This window comes from Girardinichthys multiradiatus, chromosome 12 (genome assembly GCF_021462225.1).
Source record: "Girardinichthys multiradiatus isolate DD_20200921_A chromosome 12, DD_fGirMul_XY1, whole genome shotgun sequence".
Lineage (NCBI taxonomy): Eukaryota > Metazoa > Chordata > Actinopteri > Cyprinodontiformes > Goodeidae > Girardinichthys > Girardinichthys multiradiatus.
In genome coordinates, this window is record NC_061805.1 from 14,200,851 (window position 1) to 14,228,753 (window position 27,903).

Here is a 27,903-nt window from a genome sequence, read left to right on the forward strand (position 1 = left end):
TTGATAAGGCTACAAGCAGAATAAAGACAATATTACACTGACTAAAACAATGGTAAAGACAGAGTAACACCCTATAGTAATGCAAACCAACGAGCTTATTCGCAAGGAGCTGGCGTGTGCCGAATGGGCACCGTAGGGTGTAAGTGGGAACATCACTTGTAACCCAGTAGTGGGGAAAGATGGTTGCTGGTGTGGCCAAAAACAGTGCAGTTTTCATCATAAAAGAATTATAAGAAAATCTTTCTCATAAGCTTGAAAATGCTGCCTATCCTCATTCAGTCTAACAGGCCCATCAACAGCCAACCCATACGCAAAAAATTAGAATACACGTTTCACACACACGGACCAACACACAATTATTTAAGGGGTTGAAGGTCATACAAACACAGGTTACTATAACATCAATGTGGACTGCCTACTCTGATGCTGGATTGAATCTAGAATTAATTATGTTAATCACTCGATTAGGATACTGTCTTGAGCTATCCATGTAGAGCAAAACTGCCCTGGCACATGTAGGTAACCATCTGCTCCATATGGTATGACTGAAATGCCGCGACAGGATACATTAAAAAAAGAAAAAGAATATTCGTTTCAGCTTGTTTGTAAAAGTACCTGTTGAAAATAACAACCTTTAAGCAGTTATTAAACAGACTTTTCATTAAGCCTACGTTTCTGTATTAAAACTGTTTTTTTTTTTTTTTGGTCTGATGTAATATTTTAATCTTAAATGTCATGTTTTCATTTGCTGTAAGCAGAAAATCAATAAAGGCTTGAAAACATCAGTCTGTGTGAGATTAATTTATAGAAAGTGTTTCACTTAGTGAATGGAGTTACTGAAATAAATACATTTTAATTTATTACCACAGGTGTATAAAGACCTGCACATAGACGTGCGGGCTGATCCTACAAAAACTTGTGAAAGAATGGGTGACTCTAAGGAGCTCAGTGAATTCCAGCATTGCACTGTGATAGGATGATGCCAGAGCAATAAGTCCAATAGTTAAAATGTCCTCAGTATTAAATATTCAACTGTCAAAGTGAAAAGGAATGGAAACAACAGCAACTCAACAGCGACATGAGTTTGTAGGTCATGTAAAATCCTGGAACTGGGGCCAGTGGATGATGATGATGTTCAGAATGTGCAGATGTTAGCCACAGACCTCCAAATTTCATGTGAGCTTCAGATTGGCTCAAGACAAGTGCATAGAAAACTTGATGGAATGGGTTTTAATGGCTGAGCAGCTGAATCCAAACCTTACAACCCAGTATGATGCAAAGTGTTAGATGGAGTGGTGTAATTCATGCTGCCACTGTACATGTTTGACTTAAAACTGCTTCCTAGAGAAATTACCAAGTCAGTGATCCATGCCAACAGGTAACGTCTTAAAGAAAAGTTTATTTGAATACCACATTTGAAGTTCTCTCAGAATTTGGGAAAGTTTTGCAGGATATTTTTATTTGGCTTTCTACTTAAACTGCAAATGCATAAAATACAAACCATTGTTGGACAAACAAAACTTTTTGTCAGCTAATACTGAAAGTAACAATTGTCGCAGAGAAAAAAAACAAGATATATTTGCAGATGATCTGTGTTACAGCAGATTTTCCCTAATGCCTTTAAAACAGGCTGGCTTAACTGATGGAGAGCTCTTAGCACTCCTAATTCATCCACCTGTCTTTTGTTCAAACTTACAGAGGTTCAACACTGTAAACTCAACACTTTCAGGATAATTAAAAGATGCTGGCACACTGTTACTAATTTTCTGGAGTAGCATTTGACCATGCAACAAAGTCAATCTTTTTAAGGAGAAGCAACCTCTGAATTAACAGATTTGCTCAGCTCTTATTCAGATTCTGGCTCTCTCTGTCTTTGACATGCCAGCATGTTTGAGAAAAACATCCAGACATGTAGCGTGCTGTTCTTTCTCTAATGCTATACCAGGGGTTGGCAACCTATATTACCAAAAGAGCCATTTTGCTTCCTATTCCACCAGAGAAACACAGACTGGAGCCGCAAAAGACAACACAGCTGATAAACTTTAATACAAAATTTTATTTTTATTTTTTACCTGTTACAACAATAGAATTCCACAAACAGAAGTACAGTGAGTGTGTGTAGGCCTGCTTTAAAAGAAATTAAACACTGAATTATGCAGCCATTTTTAAGTCCTTTTCGTAGTTATATAAAATCAAAATAAAACGTAGCCAACTTTAATTTAAAAATCATATTTGCAACTTAGTTGTTTTAATAAAGTAAACACAAAATTAGAAATGTTTTTTAACAAGTCCATTTCAGTGTGCTCTCATCCTCTTCGGGTTTCAATATACAATATAAAACTGCATCAACCCCACGTCTAAACTTTCTTTTTTAAGTAATAGCAAATTAAATGCTAGTGTATATACCTGTTTAATGGGACTTTTGTTTCTGAAACCCCATGCTGATCTTCCCTAAGTCGGGCTGTAAGATGTGACTTTGATCTCCACACAGGACTGCAGGCCTTCATTTGTGAGGCGGGAGAAATATTTGGACTGGGTTTTATTGGAGAAAACTTGCTCGAAAAAGTATGTTGAACCAAAGATGGACAGGACTCCAAATGCATACTTTTTCATGCTCATATACAGGTCCTTCTCAAAATATTAGCATATTGTGATAAAGTTCATTATTTTCCATAATGTAATGATGAAAATTTAACATTCATATATTTTAGATTCATTGCACACTAACTGAAATATTTCAGGTCTTTTATTGTCTTAATACGGATGATTTTGGCATACAGCTCATGAAAACCCAAAATTCCTATCTCACAAAATTAGCATATCATTAAAAGGGTCTCTAAACGAGCTATGAACCTAATCATCTGAATCAACAAGTTAACTCTAAACACCTGCAAAAGATTCCTGAGGCCTTTAAAACTCCCAGCCTGGTTCATCACTCAAAACCCCAATCATGGGTAAGACTGCCGACCTGACTGCTGTCCAGAAGGCCACTATTGACACCCTCAAGCAAGAGGGTAAGACACAGAAAGAAATTTCTGAACGAATAGGCTGTTCCCAGAGTGCTGTATCAAGGCACCTCAGTGGGAAGTCTGTGGGAAGGAAAAAGTGTGACAGAAAACGCTGCACAACGAGAAATATTTCAGGTCTTTTATTGTCTTAATATGGATGATTTTGGCATACAGCTCATGAAAACCCAAAATTCCTATCTCACAAAATTAGCATATTTCATCCAACCAATAAAAGAAAAGTTTTTAATACAAAAAACGTCAACCTTCAAATAATCATGTACAGTTATGCACTCAATACTTGGTCGGGAATCCTTTTGCAGAAATGACTGCTTCAATACGGCGTGGCATGGAGGCAATCAGCCTGTGGCACTGCTGAGGTCTTATGGAGGCCCAGGATGCTTCGATAGCGGCCTTTAGCTCATCCAGAGTGTTGGGTCTTGAGTCTCTCTACGTTCTCTTCACAATATCCCACAGATTCTCTATGGGGTTCAGGTCAGGAGAGTTGGCAGGCCAATTGAGCACAGTGATACCATGGTCAGTAAACCATTTACCAGTGGTTTTGGCACTGTGAGCAGGTGCCAGGTCGTGCTGAAAAATGAAATCTTCATCTCCATAAAGCTTTTCAGCAGATGGAAGCATGAAGTGCTCCAAAATCTCCTGATAGCTAGCTGCATTGACCCTGCCCTTGATAAAACACAGTGGACCAACACCAGCAGCTGACACGGCACCCCAGACCATCACTGACTGTGGGTACTTGACACTGGACTTCTGGCATTTTGGCATTTCCTTCTCCCCAGTCTTCCTCCAGACTCTGGCACCTTGATTTCCGAATGACATGCAGAATTTGCTTTCATCCGAAAAAAGTACTTTGGACCACTGAGCAACAGTCCAGTGCTGCTTCTCTGTAGCCCAAGTCAGGCGCTTCTGCCGCTGTTTCTGGTTCAAAAGTGGCTTACCTGGGGAATGCGGCACCTGTAGCCCATTTCCTGCACACGCCTGTGCACGGTGGCTCTGGATGTGTCTACTCCAGACTCAGTCCACTGCTTCCGCAGGTCCCCCAAGGTCTGGAATCGGCCCTTCTCCACAATCTTCCTCAGGGTCCGGTCACCTCTTCTCGTTGTGCAGCGTTTTCTGCCACACCTTTTCCTTCCCACAGACTTCCCACTGAGGTGCCTTGATACAGCACTCTGGGAACAGCCTATTCGTTCAGAAATTTCTTTCTGTGTCTTACCCTCTTGCTTGAGGGTATCAATAGTGGCCTTCTGGACAGCAGTCAGGTCGGCAGTCTTACCCATGATTGGGGTTTTGAGTGATGAACCAGGCTGGGAGTTTTAAAGGCCTCAGGAATCTTTTGCAGGTGTTTAGAGTTAACTCGTTGATTCAGATGATTAGGTTCATAGCTCGTTTAGAGACCCTTTTAATGATATGCTAATTTTGTGAGATAGGAATTTTTGGTTTTCATGAGCTGTATGCCAAAATCATCCGTATTAAGACAATAAAAGACCTGAAATATTTCAGTTAGTGTGCAATGAATCTAAAATATATGAATGTTAAATTTTCATCATGACATTATGGAAAATAATGAACTTTATCACAATATGCTAATATTTTGAGAAGGACCTGTACATGTTGGGAAAGGCATTCCATGTTTCAAAACTAGATTCTCAGGTTTTGGAAGGTTTTCATTTTTTCATTTTTCATTTGTGCTCTTTAGCGAGCGACGCCTTCGAGATCCGCTGTCAGGCTTTTGAACTTGGAAACCCAAGTCTTTTTCCACTTTGTTGGCCAGTTCCATTTCAAGATCGGGCTGACTTATCCCTGTAAATGCGGATATGTTCAGCAGGGATGGATCGATGTCCAGCAGTGTGACAGGGTAGGACAAAGAGCCACCTGCAGGTAAAGGCAAGGGCTATAGACGTGGATGTGACGTATATTTTGATTGACAGTTTATAAAAACGTTTTTAAAATTCAACGTTAATGTATCACCTCAAAATCCAACATAACTATGCATCAGTAATGAAAATATACGCTACTGGTCAGAAGTTTTAGACACTTTCTTTTTTAATGGTTTTCTTTACAATATTTACATTGTACGTAGATTCTCAGTGAAGACTTTAAAACTGTGAGTAATCACATATGGAATTATGTAGCAAATGAAAAATTGTAAAAGAACTTTAAATATGTTTTATATTTTAGATTCCTTAAAGTAGCCGCCCTTTGCTGTGATGATTGTAATATTAAACTTTAGCCGTCTCTCAATAGCTGCATTTCCATTACAAATGTGCGAAAACGTTTGTCGATATTCTGCCAATGTCAAAAAAACACAATTTTGCAATTGCGGTGTTTCCATTAAATAAGAAATACAATTAAAATCACACCACAAACCTATTCACGTGATAACTAATTTTAAAAAAAATGGCGGCAACAGATAAGCGCTTTAAGATCTTGGTAAATGCCTGGATTTCTTTGTTTTTTGGAATCTCCCACAGTGCAGAAGCTCCCTGGGGCTTCTGCACTGTGGCTGCTGGGTGGTTCCCCTGGGGCTCTCCTCTGCTCTTCAATGGGAGTGGGGTACGGAAGTCCCAGCTGTGGTGGTCCAAGGGTACCCATGCTGGATGTCTGTGCTTCAGGTCTCCTCCGTGTGTGTCTCAGGGCCTTGGCGGCAGGTCTGTGGCTCCTGACACCCGCTATTGAATATTTTTATGGAGAAATCTTGTATAAAAAGTGTGCTCACACATACGCCCAGGTGTTCGGATTCAGGTGTTAACAGACACATACTCTATATTGAGCTGTGGTTGCCACAAAATACATCTTGCATTAATTAGTACTGTACTTTTCGGTAACGTTGATGTTATATATGCATTTCTGCAGGTGAAAAAGCGGTCTTCTAAAGCGTCCTTTAAAGTGAACACAAAATGATGTTTTTCTGAAAGTAGAAATAGGGCAACAATTAATTGTATTAATTGGATTAATCGGGATAAATCAATTATTGAAATAATCCTTAACTAATTTAGTAATCGAATAATCGTTAACTGGTGTATACAGACTTTAAAACAACCCATTTGCTGAAAGAACAACCCAGTCAGAGTAGTAATTAAGCGAAAATTATACAAAAAATATATACATTTTGCATTCAAGATGAAAAACTTTCTTTGTCTGTAAATATGCTCTGTCCAGAAGTCCTGAAGAGGCATATTTTTAGCTTCACCTTGTTCAAATGTTGTAAAAAATCTCCTATTGAGCACCTTTGGGTATTTGAATATTAACCGACTAATCAAATAAATAGCCGACAGATTTTTTGATTAGCAAAATAATCGTTAGTTGCATCCCTAACTGAAACAAAATTAAAATATCGCCTATATTTCACACAGATGAATTAGCTCGAACAGCCTTTTAAGTTGGAAAAAAAAGGAACAGTTTAAATCAGATATTTAAATACACTGTGTTAAAAGAAACCTAACTTTTATTAGCGCTGTCAGACATTAAAGCAAGCTAAACTTTTTCGGGTCCATTATGATAACCAAATAAATCGCTGTTTGCTAAATGCCAAAAGAATGAGAATTTTATTACCTTCTTCAAATTAAGAAGTTTACATTTATTAAAATCCATATCGCTTTAAAGAGAAAAAAAGTCGAAAGGGTTGGGGGTTAGGTTTGTGAGAATATATCTCGGTGGTCCCCCCCTGCCACTCGATAGCTCCGCAGAGATTAGTGTGAGGGCCAGAGGTGTGCACGCTCAACTTGAGATCAGGGCAAATCTTGGGCACTGGTTCCCATCGATATGCAAAATGTATGGTGTAGGCGGTTAGGGTTAGGTTCTATATATTTGTGGTCTCTGTGAAAGGATACACTGTATCAAATAAAATTAGTAAAATGGTCAGCCTGTTTGGGACACATAGGCACTGCTGACACCATGGAGTCTGTGCATAGTGGTAAGAAGTGATGCCCTCCCTACCTCCTCCTGGGAAACATTCCCTCCGTATTGTTTACACTACAACAGGTGTGGACAGCTTTAATAAAGATGAGAGCTAAATCTCATGGTGAACATGGTGATATCAAAATATCTCTTGACCTTGCTAGCACGGATTACAGTTCATGTCTGTCACAGCAGGAGGGGACTGTGTCCAGCATGCTCCACGCACCTCTCTGCTCAGTAAGCTGGGGCACAGTTTCTGGCCTCTTACACAGCCCTGAGCTGCATGTGTCCGTCTCTGCCATGGATTATCGGACACACAAATGGTGATTGGTGGGTGGGTGTCCAGAGAAGCGCTAGACAGCGATGTTTCAGGTTTCAAGGTTCAGCTGGAATTCTCCAACATTCCTGATGCATGTGAGTAATACATTCCCTGGAGACACAGTAATACAGGAAATGCTCAGGACCCCAGGCCTCAAATTAATCATAAACACCTCATGTTTGTTCTCTTATTCCAGCTTTTGTCTTTTTGTATGTCTCCAAGGAGCAATAGCACCACTCTGGACTGCGTTACTGTAATTTTTCACAGGATACTGACAGAAGTCTGGCACCTCCTGGTTCATTAATCGAACCAAGCTGCACTGCTTTACAAGACCCTTCAGGTCAGTCTGGGCCAGGAAGCCCACTCAGGAAAGAGCTGTCTCAAAACTAATCCATCGTTCATCAGGGGACCAATTAACTCTCATCTGCACCCACCTCAGTCAACAAAACATACTACACCTCCACAATTAACTAACACTTCTCTATCTTTCTCCTCTATCTCCCTGCTCAGAAACAAAAAATTAAAGACTTTTAGAGATCCTGCCAAAACCATATTTAATACACACCCCTTCTAAAAAAAATAAATAAATAAACAGGAACAATAAGGAATTAAACAAACAAAAAAACAAAAAAAACAAGACATATTATCTCCCATAAAATACAACCACTACACTAGATCAACAATATCCCAGGGGTGGGATACTGACAGGGGACTGATGGCAAGACATTTGAAAAAACCTATGGGTAAATTTGATATTCAATATGAGTTTTTCCGTAGAAGAAGAAGAAGAAATAGATAAACAATTTGAGCTCTGGATTAAAAAAAAGGGCTAACAGCATTCTCATTTACACATGAGGGCCATCTCTGGAGTTTCCAGTTTTTAAATACTGAATCCAATTTAAAAAAATATTCTTTTTAATAATTTTGATTATATGATTATTTGAACTACAGGTTCCGGGACTCTATCAATCAGAGATGCAAACTGACAGATTTCCCTGCAGCTGACTTTAATTGCATTCAGGGCCTAGCCACTAGTTTCTTAATAAAGACAGCCATCACTAAACTCTACAAAGCTTTGGGCTGTAGTAAACTACAACACATAGTGTGTGTTAAGCAGGAGCAGGAGAAAAACGTAGGAATGTAGGTTTTTCACAAAGAATGGGAGGAAATCTGTAATTTTCAAATGCAACTCTAGCTGTGCTTTTGACTGGGGTTAACACGGTTGGAAGAATATTACTACCGAGTTATTTCTCTGAGATAATTAGAAAAAACTGATCAACTTTAATATTATTCCTGGACTTATACATGTTGAGTTCTGGGGAAAAAAAACAAACAAAAAAAAAAAAACAGGACACACAGTGACAAAGATTGATGCAGCTAAGGATCATGTATTACATCCAGATCAACCCGATTCCTAAATAGCACATATCCGCAGTCAGTGAAAGCCATAAAACCTCATTATCTGCTTTGTTTAGCAAGTTTGGTCTCGCTTAGGGTCTTTTTTAATACATTTTAAAAATGTGTATCTAACTGTTGATTTATTTATAACTGTTTATTTATAACTGTATATACCCCTGCCCTTATTTGTTAGTTGGCTGTATCATGTATTATCTTGTCTGTTTTGAGTCCAAACCACACTAAATTCACTAAATTGTTAATCAAATTGGCAATAAATTATTTTACTTCGAATCACGTAGCCCTCCCTTAATTCTGTAATATGGAGAAATATCTCTATTTTTATTTTTTACATTTAATATGGAATGTCTTGATACACAGTCAGTCATTTTCTAGTGCTTCTTCCATAGTGAGTCGTGGGGAAGCTGGTGCCTATCTCCAGCAGTCTATGGGCGAGAGGCAAGGTACACCCTGAGCAGGTCACCAGTCCATCGCAGGGCAACACACAAATAACCAAGCACACACTCATTCACACAACTAACAAACTACATTTTCTATGAAAATACGCAGTGCTCAAGGTTTTCTCTAACTACAGCAGTAGGCCGACCTTTATAAATGGATGTGTTCTGTACCAGGACAGGACACTGCTGTAAGGCAAAAATTGTATTATATACTGCATGTGTGTTGTACAAAATAAAATGTTTATGTTATCAACACAGTCTGTTTTATTTGGCAAATGTAACAATATTATTTTGGATTCAAAGAACAATAATTGTTTTTAATCAATATTTTCTTTATTACTATGCAAATGGGTTTCCATTGTTTTGAATGTACGAGTGTTTTATCAGGCTGCTGTTGAATTAAGCACACCTTACTTAGCAGGGCTGCGATGGTGCGTCCTGTAACCTGTAACTGGTGGGTTTCCAGTTCGAACCTCTGCTCCATCCTTCAAAGTTGTTGTGTTTTTGGGCAAGACACTTCACGCACCTTGCTTCTTATGGTGGTCAGAGTGCTCGATTGCGCCGACTGTATTGCAGCCTCACTTCTGTCAGTCTGCCCCAGGGCAGCTGTGGCTACAATGTAGCTCACCACTGTCAGTGTGTGAATGTGTGTATCAATGGGTGGATGAGTGATTGTAGTGTGAAGCGCTTTGGGGTCCTCGGACTTGATAAAACGCAATACAAGTGCAGGCCATTTACTGCCTCTAGATGGGGCTGTTGTTCATATTTAAACTCAAAAATGTATCAAAAAGTCTGAGATGTGCATTTTAAAAGTTCTTGCTATCAAAGGATAATTAGGCCTCTGCATTCTCTCTCACAATAAAGTAAGTAAGTTTATTTTTGAGCTCTTTGGTAATAGTGGGCACAAGGCATGGAACACCCTGGACAGATCACCATTCTATCACAAAGTAAGGAAGCCAGAGTACCTGGAGAAAACACATACATGCAGACGCTGTGTAGAAAGGCCCAAGCCGGAATTCAAACCCAGGACCTTCATGCTGTGAGGCATTAATGCTGACAGTTGTTCCCCCTTGCAGCCCCATAATAGATTTCAATTATATTTCAAATTAAAAATGGCTCCTGTTTTTTGTGGCCCAACTTAAAGTAGGTGTAAGTCATTCAGGCTGTGAAACTATAAACCATCGATTGAACTCACACCAGGATGCAATCATGAGAAAACAGAAATTGAACAGTCCCTGAAGTCTAGGTTTTAAATGTCCTCCATTTGTTGATTATTTTCCGAGCAGTGGTCAAATGTTTTGAGACCATGTGTCAAAAAAATACACCCCATTCATTTATATCTAATAACGCACACTGTCTGTGACTGATTGTCAGACGATGCTCCAAGGTGCTGCACCTAATAATCAAATTGCAACAAACCTGTTCTATATAGAAGTGTTGTAATCTCTCCCACTTAAGTGCACACTGGCTGTTCTCCCACAGTATTTTACATTAATATAAATAACATAATTAGGTGAACAACATTATTACTACAATGATTAATGGACCCGAGCCAATGGATTGCATTCTAAAGGGGTTAATAATGTTCTGCCCTAATTCCAGTAACTTGACAGGAGTCAGACATGTGAGTGTAACCTGGCCCCTTCTCTCTTTATTTTTTCCAGCAACTATACAGTCTCCTCAGCACAACCGTAAAAGTACCTCCACCTGTCGTAAAACTCAGGACAGACAACAATGCCCAAAAAGTGTGTTACATACACCCCCCCTTCAAAAGAAACATCCCCATTTCAAAATGAATGGAAACCACTTCTACAAAAGAAATAACACAAACACCGAGGGCACATACGCATAGAAAACATCTGCAAACAAACCAGAAACAAAACAAAGAACAAAAAATCTGTGCCAAAACAGACAACAGGTCAGCACAACTAACAGGTTAAGTAATTCTCAAACAACATATTCCTTTAGATGGGAAGGAAGCTACATGGTCCGGCGGGACCACACAGGTAAGGGTAACTCAAGCTCCGTAACTCCATTGTCACTCTCTTGAGAACCAGCCAGCTGAAAACATCTCTAAAGAGAAGTATGAAATATGAAGTTGATGTATTTAAAGTACAGCATGATATATTTACATAAAGTGCAGTTTGTGCTAAAGCACCCTATGAATGGACATTGGTTATGAAATGGACAATTGATTGTTTACAGGGGTCGATTTCCTTCACAGCTCTGGGAAAGAAACAGTTTTTAAGTCTGTTTGTTTTGGATTTAATACAGCTGAATCGCTATCCCGATGGAAGTGGGACAAACAGCTCATAGCCCGCGTGGGTGGGATCTGTGGCAATGTGTCTGGCCTTCTTTTGGACTCGTGTAGCATAAACCAAATCCAGGTCTGGCAGATGGCAACCCACAATCCCCAGTGCTGTCTGTACCACCCGTGCTAAGTCTCCTGTGCCTTGCAGCTCCCGTACCACACTGTTATTTTGAGACACAGAAGGCTTTCCATCGTGGAAAAGTTTGTCAGAAGCTAAGGAGAAAGTCCAGATAGCTTTAACCTTCTGAGAAAGAAGAGCCATTGCATTGTTAGACCGTCACCAGGTAGGAGGTGTTCTCAGTCCAGGAGAGGTTAGTAAAAATATGAATGCCCAGGAACTTTATGCTGTCCACACACTCCATCAGCTCCCCTGTATGCAGAGGGGAGCGTGTTCAGTCCTCCTGGACCTCCTGTAATCCACTATGACCTCAAGATGAGGTTATTCCTGGAGCACCACTATGTCAGGTTGTGAACCTCTTCTCTGTAATGAGTCTCATCATTGTTTGTTATGAGACCCACCACGGTAATGTCGTTGACAAACTTCGCAATCGTGTTTGTGTTCTTTTTTTTTTGGAACGTCTCCTGTCTGGTAGAGTAGCACTCAGAATTGTTGTGCCAAGAAGAAGCCTGGCAGATTTACGTTCACAAGTGGAGCATTATGGATAACGCTATCATGCACCGCTTGATATACATATATATATAGAAAGACTGGGGTCAGGCAAAAAGGAAAAAGGGACAGAAGGAGAGAAGAATAGATGAGAAAGAAGGATGAAGAGAATAGAAGATACTAGAAAAGTGCTTCTGCACTTGCAGAAACATATATAACAACACCAATGTTACTGAAAAGTGCACGGGGAGAGGCCTAGGGGAAAACACCCAGTAGCCACAGTGCAGAAGCCCCAGGGAGCTGCAGTGACGACCCCACAGGCCTTGCTGGCAGCTGTCTATGCCGGAGCAGATCCAGCATTGGACCCAGAGACCCTAGACCCCTTCTGGGGTGGAGACAGGCAGACCACACCAGCCCAGACTAGTGCCGGCATTGCCTCAACCCGAGCAAGTCCAGACACCGACCACCCACTCCAACCCAAGCCCCCACGAACCAAAGAGGGGTCTACCTGGTCCACACTCGCGCCAACCCGAGCCGTCCTAGGATGAAACAGTACCAATCCCCCAATGAATTCGAATCTCAATATCACCACCCTCATGAACCCCAACATGAATTCCCCCACCGGGCCTCTTACAACCAGGACACAGATATTGAAACACATGCCCCCGATCCCAAATGCCATGAATCCTATCGCCACATCCATGCGGATGAGCTCCACTCCGAAAAGCCATTGAAGACACATAGACACAGTGCCAGCTCCACACAGCTTCACTTTAAGCACCTCCGGCGCATCCTGCCCCCCACCACACAGCGGGCCGCAATGGCAAGGGCCCAGCAAAATGCCACCCCAGGTTGGACAAACACACCCGGCAAGAGATACCCCGGTGGTGGAATGCACCCAGGGCCGGCAGTCTTCACCATGCCCCTGCATCCACACAAACACCACATCACCGCCACTGCAATGACAGCCCAGGGAGAAACGCCAACCAGCTCAGCTCCACCACCACAAAGAAGGATTCTTCATAAAATGAAGAAGATTATGGAGAACCCTGAGGATCCTTCATGAGACTGACAACAACCGTGTCTTCAGTCAGAGGCTTCTTCAGATCTACTGTAAGACAGACCGCTACAGGAAATCCTTCCTGCCTACGGCCATCAGCATCTACAACGGCTCTTTAAAGAAACCTACATAATATGAGCCACAACAATATTGAATTTCCCTTTGGAATGAATTAAATATTTTTGAATTGAGTTGAACTGAATTTGAAATACTTTTTTATTCTTCCGTGAATCATTTTTGGGTGACTATTTTTCACTTTAACTTTAGTAAAAATACTTTGAGGTAATGGTACACTCAATTACACTCATACTTTTTGGCTTCTCTACCCACCTCTGGTCCTGAGCTATGAGATCATGTGCATGACCTCTATTGATATTTACGTTGGCAGTAAACTGCTCAGTTTTCTGTATTTTAAAGTCAGTCAGTCATTTTCTACCGCTTATTCCATAGTGGGTCACGGGGGAGCTGGTGCCTATCTCCAGCAGTCTATGGGCGAGAGGCAGGGTACACCCTGGACAGATCGCCAGTCCATCGCAGGGCAAGTATTTTAAAGTCTTATAACTAAATAAATACAATTACATACATTTTAATTCATGTCTGGGATATGTTCCTTATATATAGGTACTAATACTAATACTAATAGGAAGTGAAAAGTTATGTTTTTTAAATTTATGCTTTAAGGCGGTGCATTCTCCCCTGACCAACATGGCGGCTGTCTTGACCCGTCATTCAAAATGAGCCCCAGTAACCAGCGCGCAGACGCGCCTTGAATCACGTGATCCATTTAAAGTGGGAGTGTAAAGATGGCAGCCAATGTCAGCAAATTAAACATGGCTCGATTAAGAAGTTTCTGTTGCGTGTGTTCAATGTTAACATTAAACAACCTCCGTGAATTAATATTCGTGCTTATGACTGTTTGTGTTATGACGCAGCTGTCGTCGGCAGACGACCAGGTATTTATAGAGGATTTTTTGAAGCGGGAATATTCTCTGGTGAAGCCGTATCGAGGTAAGTTTACCATCGGGCAGCGAACGCGGTAGCTGACAGCTGAGAACCGCTGTAAACTTCTTTAAAGTTCTTTCACAACTTAGAGTTTTAGCCCCTGTTTGTTTAGTAGTCTGATGACTTCAGCCATATTATCTGCTGCGGATAATAATGAACTCCAGCGGAACTTTGATCTCCTGGTTGTGGCTCCTCTTCGCTTGTAATACAGGGCAGAGCTGGTATTGAATCTCAGCAAAATGTGTTTTTTTTTTTGGTTAGTGGGTTAAGTAAAGACCAGCAGACGGAACCAAACAGAAACCAGCAAATCTCTTGCATTTTATGTAAACAGAGATTAGAGCTTATATCTGCTGTTTACACGACACACAAAGTGAATCTTGTTTCATTTGGATTTAGTTTTCACACGAATCAGTGCGGTAAACGGTTTACATAATTTACATATATTAATAAAAATACAAAATAATGTGATTGCTTGGCCGATTAAAATTTATTCTACACATCTTCAGGTAAATCAGATATGCTTATGTTGGACAAAAGAGCAATTAAGAAGCTACACCACAGTCAGTGTCATTATCAGCATTCATGCAATTGGAGTACAGTTAGCAGCCTTCAGATTTACTGATGGTAACATACCTACGGTATATAAGTGAATAAGTACACATCATGTGCTGTGATGCACTTTTTTGGGGTTTAATGAAAATCAGATGTTTGTTAGGGGCATGTGCATAAATAGGGTTAATATTCTGATTCCTTCAGTTATCTTATAGATTTTGAAATAGAATCTGCAGCCCACATCTTTATTTTTCATGGGTATTATTGTGCTTAGAAAAATCAGAATTGGTGTCGGCTAGATAAAAGCCTGATGGATGCATCTCCAGTTAATAGGCGCTCCTTTACTGTTTTTGCAGGACTAGGCTTCTCTAGTTCCTCCCAGTGGGATCTGATGGGAACTGCCATGGTGACCCCTGATCATGTGAGGCTGACCCCAGACATGCAGAGCAGACAGGGAGCTGTATGGAGTCGGATTGTAAGTTCCCACCTGAGACTGTTTTCAGAGTGCAACTCTACCACATGTTTTAACATTACCCAACCAAACCACACCTTCATCTCCCACATCCTGCTTCAATATGTCACAGCTGTTAAGAAACCATGCCCCCTAACCTGATTTTGATGCATAAATTTGACACAATGCATGTAGTTTTAGTATATGAATCTATCCCTGTGATAAAGTTCATTATTTTCCATAATGTAATGATGAAAATTTAACATTCATATATTTTAGATTCATTGCACACTAACTGAAATATTTCAGGTCTTTTATTGTCTTAATACGGATGATTTTGGCATACAGCTCATGAAAACCCAAAATTCCTATCTCACACAATTAGCATATCATTAAAAGGGTCTCTAAACGAGCTATGAACCTAATCATCTGAATCAATGAGTTAACTTTAAACACCTGCAAAAGATTCCTGAGGCCTTTAAAACTCCCAGCCTGGTTCATCACTCAAAACCCCAATCATGGGTAAGACTGCCGACCTGACTGCTGTCCAGAAGGCCACTATTGACACCCTCAAGCAAGAGGGTAAGACACAGAAAGACATTTCTGAACGAATAGGCTGTTCCCAGAGTGCTGTATCAAGGCACCTCAGTGGGAAGTCTGTGGGAAGGAAAAAGTGTGGCAGAAAACGCTGCACAACAAGAAGAGGTGACCGGACCCTGAGGAAGATTGTGGAGAAGGGCCGATTCCAGACCTTGGGGGACCTGCGGAAGCAGTGGACTGAGTCTGGAGTAGACACATCCAGAGCCACCGTGCACAGGCATGTGCAGGAAATGGGCTACAGGTGCCGCATTCCCCAGGTCAAGCCACTTTTGAACCAGAAACAGCGGCAGAAGCGCCTGACCTGGGCTACAGAGAAGCAGCACTGGACTGTTGCTCAGTGGTCCAAAGTACTTTTTTCGGATGAAAGCAAATTCTGCACGTCATTTGGAAATCAAGGTGCCAGAGTCTGGAGGAAGACTGGGGAGAAGGAAATGCCAAAATGCCAGAAGTCCAGTGTCAAGTACCCACAGTCAGTGATGGTCTGGGGTGCCGTGTCAGCTGCTGGTTTTGGTCCACTGTGTTTTATCAAGGGCAGGGTCAATGCAGCTAGCTATCAGGAGATTTTGGAGCACTTCATGCTTCCATCTGCTGAAAAGCTTTATGGAGATGAAGATTTCATTTTTCAGCACGACCTGGCACCTGCTCACAGTGCCAAAACCACTGGTAAATGGTTTACTGACCATGGTATCACTGTGCTCAATTGGCCTGCCAACTCTCCTGACCTGAACCCCATAGAGAATCTGTGGGATATTGTGAAGAGAACGTTGAGAGACTCAAGACCCAACACTCTGGATGAGCTAAAGGCCGCTATCGAAGCATCCTGGGCATCCATAAGACCTCAGCAGTGCCACAGGCTGATTACCTCCATGCCACGCCGCATTGAAGCAGTCATTTCTGCAAAAGGATTCCCGACCAAGTAATGAGTGCATAACTGTACATGATTATTTGAAGGTTGATGTTTTTTATATTAAAAACACTTTTCTTTTATTGGTCGGATGAAATATGCTAATTTTGTGAGATAGGAATTTTGGGTTTTCATGAGCTGTATGCCAAAATCATCCGTATTAAGACAATAAAAGACCTGAAATATTTCAGTTAGTGTGCAATGAATCTAAAATATATGAATGTTAAATTTTCATCATGACATTATGGAAAATAATGAACTTTATCACAATATGCTAATATTTTGAGAAGGACCTATATATATATTATTTAAATGGTTATACATATCTTTACTTTTACTGCTCCTCTGTTTATCTTTGTTTCTTTTGCGGTTTAGCCTTTCATTTTGAGGGATTGGGAGCTCAAAGTTCACTTTAAAATCCACGGCATTGGAAAGAAAAACCTAAACGGGGATGGACTTGCAATCTGGTTAACCAAAGACCGCATGCAGAATGGTAAGTTGGCAGCAATGATAGAGATGGTACTAAATATACCCCTTTATTGTCAGATAATCTACATCCAGTTATTGGAGGTATGGCTGCAGGAGCGCATCAACTACATAACTTACATTTTTTATCTCTACATGAAGCAGCTGCAGGAAACATTTTTTTCCCCAGTCTTTACATTGCAGTTTTTGTGTCCAGTATTATTTTACTGACAATGTCAGGCGTGAAAGTGAAAGCAGTTTGGTGTGTATAAACGTGACCGGTCTACAGAGTCCTGACTCCAGTCGAATAGAACACCTTTGGGATCAATTAGAGCAGAGACTGCTTCTTTTCCAACATCGTCTGACCACCAAATGTGCTTTTAGGCAAACATTCCCATAAAGACGTTCCTAAGCTTTGTGGCAAGCCTTTCCAGAAAAGTTGAAGCTGTTATGGCTGTAGAGCATATAAAGCCATATACATATACCTGATGGCAGATGAGCAACAGAGTTAAACAGATCAATTTGCATTCACTCATCATGATTATTGAACGCTCCTCTTGTTCTGTTTGTCTGTGAAACCTTTTCATCAAGCATCAGTACAGGCAATGAGAAATGATCAAGTCTGATTTTGTCTAGTAAATATTACATCAGTGGGCACCCTCTGCCCTCTGGGCTACAGTATGAGATATTAACATTGTCAGATGTGTGATGCCTGCTGCTAATTATGTGTACTCCTCCCTCTCCACGTTTTGCCATGCTTCAACATCGGCAGGTCCCGTTTTTGGCAACATTAACCAGTTTGTCGGACTTGGAATGTTTGTGGACACTTACCCAAATGCAGATAGGACCCACGATGTGAGTAAAACCTTACTGGTCTAACTAAATATCTTTGTTTCAGATTGATGTTTTTAGATGAAATAGTCATGTCAGATCAGGTCCAAAGTAAACTATCCAAGTGTTGCCCTTACAAATACGTTTTGTCATGTTACTACCACAAACCTTCACGGTATTTTCCTAAGATTTCTTTTGAGAAACCAACATAATACAGTCCATATATGTGAAGCGGAATGAAAATAATATGCAAATAGTATTTTATGTGCATTTTTATTCAGCCCTCCGTAGTCTGATACCCCCAAATAAAATCCAGTTCAGCCAGTTACCTTCAGAAGTCACCTAATAAAGTCCACCGTGTATAACTTTGATGACATCCTATTCTTAATCTATACGTTCCAATTTGTTGGTGGTCCCACCATTGCCAGCAGTAGCAACTTCCACAAGGGTTAGGAGTGTAAAAACCAGAATTGCAGCTTCCACTCTAACTCATTCCAAAGTTGTTCAAGGAGGTTGAGGTCCGGACTCTGCAAATTCCAGTCAAGTTTCTCCATACCAACCTTTATAAAACTGTAGCCATGGAAGTGATTGGAACACCAGAATTGTTTTGATTTTGTGACCCAATACTTTTGACAAAATGGCATAATTGCTCCTTACAGATGCCATGTTTTTTGCTTTTCTGTCACATAAAAATGTTTCAGATCACCAAAAAATGGATTATTGATGCAACGTCTCCTGTTTCTCTGCTATATTTTATAAAGCACTTTCATAATTAGACCTCTATGACTTTCTTGCACTGCTCTCCTTTGGCACGCCCTACATGGTGAAATTAGATTTGTCACAAGCTATCTAACCTGCGTCTAGTGATCCCATCGCTTGGTTTTGTTGTTGTAGTGTGTGGGGGGAGTCATCATTTCAGTGAAATTAATCCAATAATCACATTACTGATGTTAGAATCCACACTTTATTGGTCGCCGTCAACCAGACCAACAGTCCCCTCACACCCGACACACGTAGGTCACATTCAACTGACTTGTATCTTTGAGGAAGGATGTTATATTTAAAGAAAGCTCAATGGTAGCTTAACTACATAGTGGCAGATCCATCATGGTTATGCTGTTTGGAAAACAATTTCAGTAATTTATCAAGAAACAGAAAATGTCAACAACAGCGAAACTCAATAAGACAGACAACATATGGGACCTAACAGGCAGTATGTAATTGTTACCATTATTTAAACATTTTTACAAGATGGAAAAGAGGCTGTAAACAGTAGTGTGAACTTGATTTGCAGTATTTTCTGTTTGTACTCAAGCATATTTGCACTTAGTATTGGTACATCAGTATATTAAGGGTTGAGAAAGTTTTATTACTTTTTTCCATAAAGTCCAGCAATTCTTAAGGGAATTCACTGATTCGTTTCTGATCAGTTTTGGAGACTAATTCATTAGTTATTAAAGTTTTTATTAGCTATTAACAGTGGTAACAACAACGTCCATCAAGTGTTTTTATAAAAATGAGTTTTTTATATCACAGTGGTGGAATATTGGCCCTCATTTTTATGCAGAATAGGCTTAATTAAACCACATGAGATGGTCTTCAAGCATGAAACAACCTGTTGAAGGAAGTCCTACAGAAACTCAAATGGATTCAGTACAGACTATGGCTTATTTTGAGCCATTCCGAGGTGGTCATGCTTGTGTGCCTTGATTCATTATTCTGCTGCATAACTCAAACTTAAGCTTAAGGCCACAAGCTGAAGACCCAACATTCTCCTTCAGGACGTTTGGGTAGAGAGGAGGTCATGGTTCCATCAATTTTACAGCAAGTCATCTAGGTTGTGAAGGAGTAAAGCAGCCCATATCATCACACTACCACCACCATGTTTGACTTCTCTTTTATTTTTAGGAGAAGAAAATATTTGAATGGACTTTAACTGACCTTGTTGCTTAAACTGATATACATCATAGTGTCTGAGATGCTGAAGCTCACAGAACGTGGTTGGGAAAGAGTAATTATGAAATTGAAAGAAAAAAACTAAGAATGTGAATTAATTGAGCTCAACATTGCAACCTTCTGTTATATTATTGCAAGTACATGTTTTCTTGTTTTAAGGATACAGCTCAGGGAGAAGGTTGTGAAGACGTTTAAAGCAGGGTGAGATCATACAACTATATCTCAAGCTTTGAATAAATTGCTGAGCTCTGATGAGTCCAGCATCTGAAAATGGAAAGAGGATGGCACAACTGTAGACCTACTGAGGTAGAGACCAAAATGTAAGTTTTTTGGCAATCATTGTAGCAGTTTCTGTGGTGGAAAACTAATGCCTTACATCACCCTGAGCTCAGCATCACCACTGTAATACATGGTGGTGGCAGCATCATGCTGAAGGGATGCTTTTATTCAGCAGGAAAACAGAGCTGCTGTAAAACGGTTCAGATCAAAGCAAAGCCATGTTAAATAGCCCAGTCAAAGTCCAAACCTAAATCAAGATGAGAATCTGTGGCAGCCTTTGGAGAGACAGACAACTAACTACAGCTAAAGGGGGTTTGACAAAGTATTGACTCACGGGAGCTGAATACCAATACGCTCCACACTTTTCAGATTTCTTTGTGACAAACAAAAATACAAATAAAAAGCATGAATGGTTATCCTTCCGCTTCACATCCTTTATAAGATACGCTGATTCAAATGGCTCTTACATGCATCTGTTTTATCTGTTTTTTCTTTGCTAATGAATATGCAGAAGACTCGAGCAGGAGCTCAGGTAGCATGCCAACCTGCCGTTTGTTGCATGATGATCACCCACTCATTTCATATTTCCTATATCATCCCAACATAATGGCTTTATACACCTGTGGTACCTCATCAGTACTGTATAAGCACGTTTGACCTTTTTTGACTAAGCCAGCTCCAGCAGAGATTCAATGGAAACAACTCATCATGAGTCAGTCATTTGTTACAGCAGCCACCACTCCTGGCAAAGAAAACTGGTTCTGCATCAACCCCATCCAAAAACCTTCTTGCTGGGCTTTTGTTTTAACATGCATAATCTCTGGAGAGAAGTAAGCTAGACGGCTGCTCAGATATGATGATGTAATGACGTAGCTCTATCGTAATTGTAGACCTCCTGGTGGGAAGACAACCATGACTCTGTTTCTTTCTTGCAGAGGACTTTTCCATACATCTCAGTGATGCTGGGAAATGGAACCCTGTCGTATGACCATGATCGTGATGGGCGGCCCACCGAGCTTGGAGGATGCTCGGCTATGACGCGCAACTCAATTTACGACACATTCTTGCTGGTCAGATACTCGAAAAACATGTTAACGGTATGGCGCGCTTTGACTGACGCAACATTTTTACGAGAAAGGGGGGTTAGGCAGGTATGAATCAAACTGGAGTAGCTTGTTACTGATACTTTTTACAGGCAGCTGCTGATAGTGGAAAAATATTACCTATTAACTGTGTTTCAGGTACTCAGATTGCCTTATTTAAAGGCCTTTATACAGGCCAGGGGTCATTTGGGTCCTCTGAGCGATTTTAACAGGCCTGCGACAAACAAACTAGACCTGCCCGCTCACATGGTTGATGGACGCTTTTTCTACTGATGTGACTTCGTCCAATGCAAACTGCATTAAATTAGCTAAATACAGCTAATATTTTCACTGAAAGTGATCCATATTTCACTCATGTTGTTCAGAACACTGATTCAGCTTATTTATATAGAGCCAATTAATGAAAATGTGTCAAGGCACTTTAGAGGAAAAATCCTATTTACATACAGGAATAAGTAGTCAGTTTAGTCCAGTCACACAGACAGAAACTCATTTCAACTACATGCTTTCTAATTCGATCCTAGTTATGAAACAATCCCGTCTAGTTGCTTATTGGTAAAACAGGTAAAACGATTTCTAAGGAAACTTGTCTGATTGCATTGAGTCACTGACTTTGCAGCAATCTCTCCTCCTGACAAGGCAATAGTGGACATAACTCTGCACTAATCTCTCACACTGAGCAAGTATGAGCATGAAGAAAATAGACCCAGAACATTTAGCACATTTTAAGGCCTTTTTCTTTCATAAAGCAAACATGCCCCACCATTTTGATCTTTTTTCCATTAAACATTGTGTCTTTAGTTAATTGTTGAGGAAGTAAAACTTAAATATTTCCCAGTAGAATTGTTTTGGCATTTTGAGGATTCTGCGGCCGTTCTCAACTTGACACCACTGTTTTAATACAAACTGGCTCTGAATGTTTTTAATAAAATCCAGCAATTAATTATGTGATCTATTAAAATGTGCTGAGCTGAATGTTGGTGTTTATCTCTGTTATACATGCTGACTGTCTGTCCTTCAGGTCATGGTGGATGTCGATGGTAAACAGGAATGGAGAGAATGTGCCAACATCAGTGGACTGAGGCTACCAACAGGCTACTACTTCGGTGCTTCCTCTGCCACTGGAGACCTGTCAGGTAGCAAATATTAAAAAAGAGCATGGTTCTAGCTGCAGTCGTAAATCATGCAGTCATAAATTATGGAAATCACTTGCAATGTACACTGCTCAAAAAAATAAAGGGAACACTCAAATAGCACATCCTAGATCTGAATGAATGAAATATTCTCATTGAATTCTTTGTTCTGTACCAAGTTGAATGTGTGACAACAAAATCACACAAAAATCATCAATAGAAATCAAATTTATTAACCAATGGAGGCCTGGATTTGGAGTCACACACAAAATGAAAGTGGAAAAACACACTACAGGCTGATCCAACTTTGATGTAATGTTCTTAAAACAAGTCAACATGAGGCTCAGTATTTATTGTGTGTGGCCTCCACATGTCTGTATGACCTCCCTACAACCTCTGGTCATGCTCCTGATGATGGTTGTAGAGTCCGTCTCATTCTACCACGAGTGCAAAAGCACCACCAACATTCAAAAGTGACCAAAACATCAGCCAGAAAGCATAAGTACTGAGAAGTGGTCTGTGGTCCCCACCTGCAGAACCACTCGTTTATTGAGTGTGTCTTGCTAATCACCAAAGATTTTCCTCTGTTGTCTATTCCATTTGTACAACAGCAGTGAAATTGATTGTCAATCAGTGTTGCTTCCTAAGTGGAGTTTGATTTCACAGAAGTTTGATTTACTTGGAGTTATATTGTGTTGTTTAAGTGTTCCCTTTATTTTTTTCAGCAGTGTACAACATAGCTTCAGCTTCAGTTTTAGGCATCTCTGTCTTCGTGTTCCTGTCTGATAACCCACAACCACATGCATGCTTATTAGCGGATGTCATGACGTTAAAGTGACAAATTAAAGTCTGTCTCATGAAGACCAGTCCAGTTAATGTCAACATGTGGCTTTGTGCGGTGAAGTAAGTGCAAATCGTTATTATGAGCCACAGACTCTTGTTTATTTATTTTTGTCATGCTGGAGGATGCTCTGATAACCATAGTAACCTGTTTTGGAGCTTCCTGTAAGAGCCAAACTAAAGGGCTCTTCAGCAGTTTTTCATTCATCTGATCACCTGAGGGTCAAAATCCCACATGCTTGCTTATTAGATAACCATGACATCATCTCAATGAAAGTGTACCAGCTGACTGTAGAGAGGACTCCAGAGGAGGAGGAGGAAGAGGTGGTCACCATCCCACGGGTGGACGATATGGACCAGTTTCAAGGTAGATACAGCTCAGACATTTCAATATAGGCAGCTTTTTCAGATCTCTGATTGTCCCAGTTGAATATACACTTACTGCTGTAAGAGCACGGCATATCCAGTATTTCTATGTTGAAGCTGGACAAGGACAAACAACTGTTTAAAAAAAAAACATTTAAATGAAGTGGCTGAAAATAATCCTTCAGTGGAATTTTGAACCTAACGCTGAAATTTGTTTTTCTTCTTTCACCTCTCAGTGGATGTGGAAGAGGAAGGAATGAGTGGAGTCCAGTTCTTTTTTACCCTTCTGTTCTCCGTCCTGGGCCTGGGTGTGCTGGTGGTGGTAGGACTCATGGTTTACACTCGCTGGAAGGAAAACAAGCGCAAACGATTTTACTGAGAAATGCTGGTTTTCCAAACAAGGGTTCTTAATGCACATTAGAACAACGAAAGACTGCCATACAATGAAATAAACTCAACCAATGACCTGCTAGGTCTAACATCGAGGGCCATGAGAACATGAGCAGCCAGCATGAACAGATAAGTCAGATGGGTAGTATGTTTTATGGTTTTTTTTAGTTCTCTGGAAGATGTGATCTATAACTGTCCTGTCTCAGCTGAAGCACAGTGGGACTGCTACAGCTTATCCGCTGACTGAGACACTGTCTTGACCAGCAGGAGGCGACAAAACATTCGTAATCAAGTTTATAGGTTAAATGCTTTGTGGACTTCACTGACATCATGATTCAGGAGTTTGGAGAAGGGGTCTCTGCAGACCACTGTATTTACACCTCTAAGATTTAAGATTAATAAATGTTCTTTAATCATTTCAGAGGTTGCACTTGTGGAAAAAGCTTAGTCATCCTGTGAAATAAAACTGACAAAGAAGCTTGAGTTTTTACATGCTGTGAAAATTGAATTTGTAAAACTGCATAACAGAAAACGGCACAGAAAAACAGCTTTAAAGGTAGTCGAGATTTCTTTAAAAAGAAGTTCTGTTGGTTTATAAGCGGTTAATATTCCACCTGCACTCTGTACCTGTCTTAGTGTCATCATGTAGAATAAATCCACATTATTTGGTGTCCAAGGCTGAAGAGTAATCTAACAGGGTCCAGGACCAAAGCAGACTTTTACTGAACAAAAATAACTCTGAAACAAGATAGCAGATCCTTTAAACTGCTCTCAAGTTTGCATTAGATGGTTATTTACAGAAACTCTAATGTTTAGTAAAACGGGAGGTTGGAAGCTGTGTACCAATGATCATCTTCCTGTGTAAAACACATACAGATGTGTGATGGGAAAATACAGCAGTGTTAAAATAGTATAGATCTTTAAGTGAAAGCTATTTAGGTCAGAAATAGGAAAGGCAATACTATTTATTTCAGTACTGCCTTGCTGTTACTTCAGGTAGTAAGTTTGACCATCAGCGTTTCACATATTGCTTTCTCAGTACGTGTTTCAACAGGACGTTTACTGGTGATGCTGCACCTTCTGCTTCCATATTCTACGTAAATAATTATTGGCTATTAGTAACCTTTCATTGCAAACTTGCTGATGACTTAAAGGTTCACAAAAGAGCATTCACACAAACTGTTAAAAACATTTTTGAGTGGAGTTGTTCTGAGTTGGCAGACATCCACACTGGCCTTGGTTCCTGTTGGACTACCCGTTATCTTTAGCCTCCAGGACCAACTAATCTGTATTAATACTCAATGTAGATGCCAAGAAATATTTACGTACTGCCTTGGTTTTTCTTGAAAAAATGCATTACATGCTGTCGTCTTACTAGTTTCAACAGGAAGATCATTGGTGAAACAAGGTGTCAGCTCCCTATAACCTTTAAATAGAACTTTACTTGATAAATTCTGAACTAACCCTTTAAGTTCTTGTGATCTAAAATTATGAGTGTAAATTTAGGTCCAATTTTTATAGCTGTGACACCACAAATACAGAGTGATGTTGCCTCAGTGATTTATAGATTTTGGAAAAGAAAGTGTAACATTTTGCTGCCTTCTGGATGGACAGTTAGGTTTATGATCAAGTCCATACTGTCCAATCAGTTTGAGGAATAAAAACTCAATCAGTATTCAGAATATAGGAGTTCCATAAATGGGGTCCTGAAAGCAGTGTTTTATACAGATTCCATGTTATTTCCTTTGCAAACTTTAATCACTTTCTACAAATTCAACAACGACTCATGAACAGGTTTCCCAAACTAACTTTACAGCTGCAATCTCTGGAAACAGGAACACCTATTTACAACCTAATGATCTTATTGCTGCTAAATAATAAGACTTAAATTACAAAATATATATATATATATATATATATATATATGCATATTTTCCACTGATTCTCTGTGAGCAACACACTGAAGCAGACATATCCACAGTGGGGAAAAGGCACCAGCAGGTGAGGTACAGATTAGTTCACTGTTTGTCCCTCCCTTTAAAGCTCAATAAAGGGTTGAGAGAAAATCTGCATTTCAAATCAAAGCTGGACTTTCAGGCTACAGTTGATGTTGGCGTGTCCTGGAGCAGTTTGAGATGATCAGTTTTGGTTTTCTCCATAGGTCTGCCATACTCTGATTTTTTTTTGCTAATCCTGCATCGTGGGAATTTCAATTTTAAGGTACTGTGTTACTCATGTATAATTTTGATACTCCCCCTCCTGGCTGAAAACAGTTTATGCACTTGGTTTGATTCACTATAGAGCATAATGGGGTGTTTAACTACCTTTTACCTCCACTTTATCTTGAAATGTAGCTGCTATGACAACCAATTAACCTGCGAATTATTGTTGTTACCTCGTTGCACTGAATAAGTCTAGCTGTATCGTGGCTCTCACACCTCTGAAGGAACCCTTTAAGTCAGATGAAGCACTGCACGGCTTCCAGAACAAACTGATTATGTCAACTGTTTCTAATTGTTTAATTGATGGCTTGTTCTCTTTATGTGAAAAGACCGATTCTCCTTGAAGTGCCTAATTAGGACCAATAAAGATGCAATCCACTCCTTTCTGTAGCTGTAACCTGTTCTTTAACTTTCTAATTAGCCATTAAAAGACTACCTTAGATATGACATCAGATACAGATCTTTTGTTATAGTTTATAGTGTGAATAGTCAGTCTCTTTAAACTGCGTGGATATGAATCTTTACCACATAGGTGACATGCAATATTACTGGTGTCATCATACAAGTTGGTACCTTCAGTAGCCAATGGATACAGCCGTGTCATGGTAAAGTCCGTTTTGGCCAAAGTAGATTGTTGGATGGCGTTTGTCAAGGCTAAGCTGCAGTTCCAACCATTATTGGATATGTTTGATACTTTTTATTGAATGATAGGAAGGAACAGTGCAGCACATTCCTTTTGTTCACAGGGATAGATCTTTGCGTAGGATTCAAGTAATGCCATTTATTACATGCAACACAACATGACCACCAGGTTCTAGTAGATGTTCTGTCCAACCGGACATCTGTCTACACTGACTTTTCCCTCTTCCAAATAAGCATTGAATCCAGGGATGGAGATTAGGCAGACGTCTACCACAGGCTTTCAGATGTTTGTCTTTGTTTTCAAGTCAGTGGAGTCCAGCCTCCAAACAACAGAACAATATGACATATGGAAAGTGCAGTATTGCAGAATAATTCATTTATGTAACCCCTGTTGGTGATTGTTTTGCATCATAGTATTTGATTGTTGATTACATGCATTTCATATGAAAACATTTGAACAGTTCTGGATCAACAGTACAGAAACTGCAAATATTTTACATTTACACAAATAAGTTCACAACAAACAGCCTAAAGTAGCACCAGCCGTCATTTTAATAAATGACTATCCAGTTTTGGAGCCTGTTGTACAAAACTGCTTTGGTGAGGAAATTATGTTCTTGCTTGTTTTTTGTTTTTTTTTATCCTCCAGTGAGTCTCTGTAATCATAGAAAAGTGTAGTTTAACTCATTAGAACCATCGAATGCTTTTGTTTCAGTACCTTAACCAGCTAATTGTTCTTCTTTGACTTCTGTAGACACTGTTCTTCATTGTCCTTCAACAATTCCTTTTAAACCCTTTACTTGTTTTCTTGTTTCTAAACAGATATTCTTTTTTTTTTTTTTCGCATTGATCAGCCATGAATCTCTACCATTAGGTTTAACATGAGCCAATCAGTTCTATAAGTACTGTGTCAGAATTGTTAATCTATTTCAGGAAAAATGTGAGTGAAGAAATGTATGTTCTTCAGTCTGCTGTGACGGATCTCTCTATTAAAGTTTCTGTTCTTTCACTAATGTGGTCATTCTTTTGTGTGTTAATTTAACTGTCATCCAGCTCATGGTCCTGGGAATTTAAACTATTATTCATTCATT

The 27,903-nt window shown here is 40.0% G+C and overlaps 1 protein-coding gene across 1 annotated transcript; it reads left to right on the top strand.

The window, feature by feature from the left end:
• The first annotated feature begins 13,864 nt into the window (after window positions 1–13,864).
• LOC124878275 (VIP36-like protein) lies at window positions 13,865–27,825 on the top strand. Its single transcript, XM_047382137.1, has 8 exons — window positions 13,865–14,084; window positions 14,987–15,105; window positions 16,961–17,078; window positions 17,823–17,905; window positions 21,052–21,213; window positions 22,241–22,355; window positions 23,443–23,559; window positions 23,795–27,825. The coding sequence occupies exons 1-8, from the start codon at window positions 13,880–13,882 to the stop codon at window positions 23,935–23,937; spliced, it is 1,062 nt and encodes a 353-aa protein (XP_047238093.1). The 5' UTR covers window positions 13,865–13,879; the 3' UTR covers window positions 23,938–27,825.
• Window positions 27,826–27,903: the final 78 nt, after the last annotated feature.